We start from the raw sequence: 2,363 nt of genomic DNA, 5'->3' as shown, positions 1-2,363 counted from the left end.
GAGAGGGGCAAAATATAAAAGAGACCTAAGGGGAAAGTTTTTCACGCAGAGGGTGGTGCATGTATGGAATGAGCTGCCAGGGGAAATGGTGAAGGCTGATAGAATTACAACATTTAAGAGATATCTGGATGAATAGGAAGGGTTTAGAGGGATATTGGCCAAATGCTGACAAATGGGACTGGATTTATTTAGGATATCTGGTCAGCATGTACGAGTTGGACCAAAGGGTCTGTTACCGTACTGTACATCTCCATTAGTCTATGACTCCACATTATTACCTTGTCCAGCACATAACACTCCCAAAATTGACCTCTTCCGCCCACTTTCTCAGATCTCTCTTCCTCACTCTCCCAGTCTTGTGCTGCAAACTTTCCAACCTGACAGGCAGGAGCCTATTATCAGGCCTGGTAATTGCACAGGATGCCTCCTAAAAATTTTAAGAGATGTCCTGCTGTTAAGTTAATCTGGACAACGGAAACACCTCGTTGTGAATTTCCCCTCTGGAAATCTGTGACACCACTGATTTCTGCACAGTTCAGAGTAAATACTCGTGCCCTAAATAATTCATTTAATTTTCAAACATTTATAAAATGCAAGCTATATGCATTTAATTACCATTAATTACCTTAAATTTATTCATTTATTTACTGATATTCATTCTCTATACATGTACAATTAAATCATATTGCTAACATCTCCAGGATTATACTTTGCTTCTGAAAAACAGGGTCAATTTCTGCACAAGAAATGAAAAATTATGGGCTGAATTTTATCAGAAATCAGTGAGGTGTCACTTTTGGCGAGTTTCATGGTGGATTACTCTTCATGAACTCTTGCATGTTTTCTCAGGCTATTCTAAACAACTTGCCTTGTTTGCTATGCGTCATACTTGTGCTATTGTCCCTTCAGCAATGTTGGGAGAAACCTGCCACTGCTTGGACCTCCTGAATTCCTGGAACAATTCTTAAAGAGCCCAATCATACTTCAGCTCAACCATTGCCAGCCTGGAACTACCCCTCAGTGCAGGAGTTGGATATGTAGATGGCAGAGCTCATACTTCACTGTAAATACTACAAGTGTTCCCAGCTATTTTCAGTTCTGACAAAGGGTCACTGGACTTGAAACATTAACTCTGTTTTTCTCTCCACAAATGCAGCCAGACCTGCTGAGTTTCTCCGACACTTTCTATTTCACCTTCTGAATAATATCCTCAACTTCTTCCTTGGAAGATTGCTACACCCCAGGTCACATTTGACAGGGAGCCGCAGGCTCAGCCTAGCAATCAAAGGCCGACTGGTTAACCCCATCAGCACTAAGTTCCTGCACATTTTCACACACCTCTGAATTACATCTTCATTTCACAACATTACTCTGGGCGGCACAGTGGCTCAGTGGTTAGCACTGCTGCCTCACAGTGCCAGGGACCTGGGTTCAATTCCACCCTCGGGTGACTGTCCACATGGAGTTTGCACATTCTCCCCGTGTCTGCGCGGGTTTCCTTTGGGTACTCCGATTTCCTCCCACAGTCCAAAGATGTGCAGGTTAGGTAGATTGGCCATGCTAAATTGCCCATAGTGTTCAGGGGTCTGTAGATTAGGGGGATGAGTCTGGGTCTGGGTGGGATGCTCCAAGGATCAGTGTGGACTTGTTGGGCCAAAGGGCCTGTTTCCACACTGTAGGGATTCTGTGAGACCTGGCCTTATTGCTTGGGCATACCAACCACTGTGCAGCAATGTTCCTTTAACTACTTCCCTCCTCCTGCAGTAACCCACATCCTCTAAATCACTTTCTTATATTGTTGCTTCCCTTAAAAATGATGTCCCCTCTGTATCCCAGCATGTTGCATCTAATCCCCATAATGTACTGCCCCAACTTCCTTACAGCACTAGTCCCTTATAACCTTGACTTTCATTGAGCTGACTCCCAGAAATGGTCATGGTTAACCCCAAGCCCCCATCCCTTGACTGACTTGGATAGACAGCCCGAACTGATGGGTGGCCCAGCCCCTGACTGATCACCGTGCAGCTCCACAACTGACTTAGTGTGAACCCACAGACTGGTTACACTGGACCTGCAGGACTGACTGTGGCCCACTTGCTGTACTGTAGTATGGACCCTCTATCCCTGACTGCCCCAAGCAGCAGACTGTATCCAAACTGGCTACTGGTAACTCATTTCACTTACTGTACAGCAACATGAATACCCTCTTGTTTGATGCATGAACAAATCAAAACTATTTTTGTGAAGTTGCTGTTTTAAGCCACACAATGGAACATTGTTGAAATCAATCTCACCTTCAAGGTCATGCGGTACATCATCTTTCCCATCGAAGCTACTGATGGAACAAGTGAAGAGCTTGTCCT

At 44.6% G+C, this 2,363-nt stretch overlaps 1 protein-coding gene across 1 annotated transcript in view; it reads right to left on the bottom strand.

Annotated features, from left to right (window-relative positions):
- The window catches only part of olah (oleoyl-ACP hydrolase), a 23,254-nt gene that overhangs the window by 2,678 nt on the left and 18,213 nt on the right, over positions 1 to 2,363 (bottom strand). The window contains exon 6 of the mRNA XM_048617722.1: positions 2,295 to 2,363. This exon is cut by the window's right edge and continues 11 nt beyond it. Within this exon, the coding sequence (XP_048473679.1) occupies positions 2,295 to 2,363 (69 nt within the window). The remainder of the gene's footprint in view (positions 1 to 2,294) is intronic.

The sequence above is a fragment of the Rhincodon typus genome, chromosome 2 (assembly GCF_021869965.1).
Source record: "Rhincodon typus isolate 14 chromosome 2, sRhiTyp1.1, whole genome shotgun sequence".
Classification (NCBI taxonomy): Eukaryota; Metazoa; Chordata; class Chondrichthyes; order Orectolobiformes; family Rhincodontidae; genus Rhincodon; species Rhincodon typus.
This window is presented reverse-complemented; position numbering and strand designations above follow the sequence as displayed.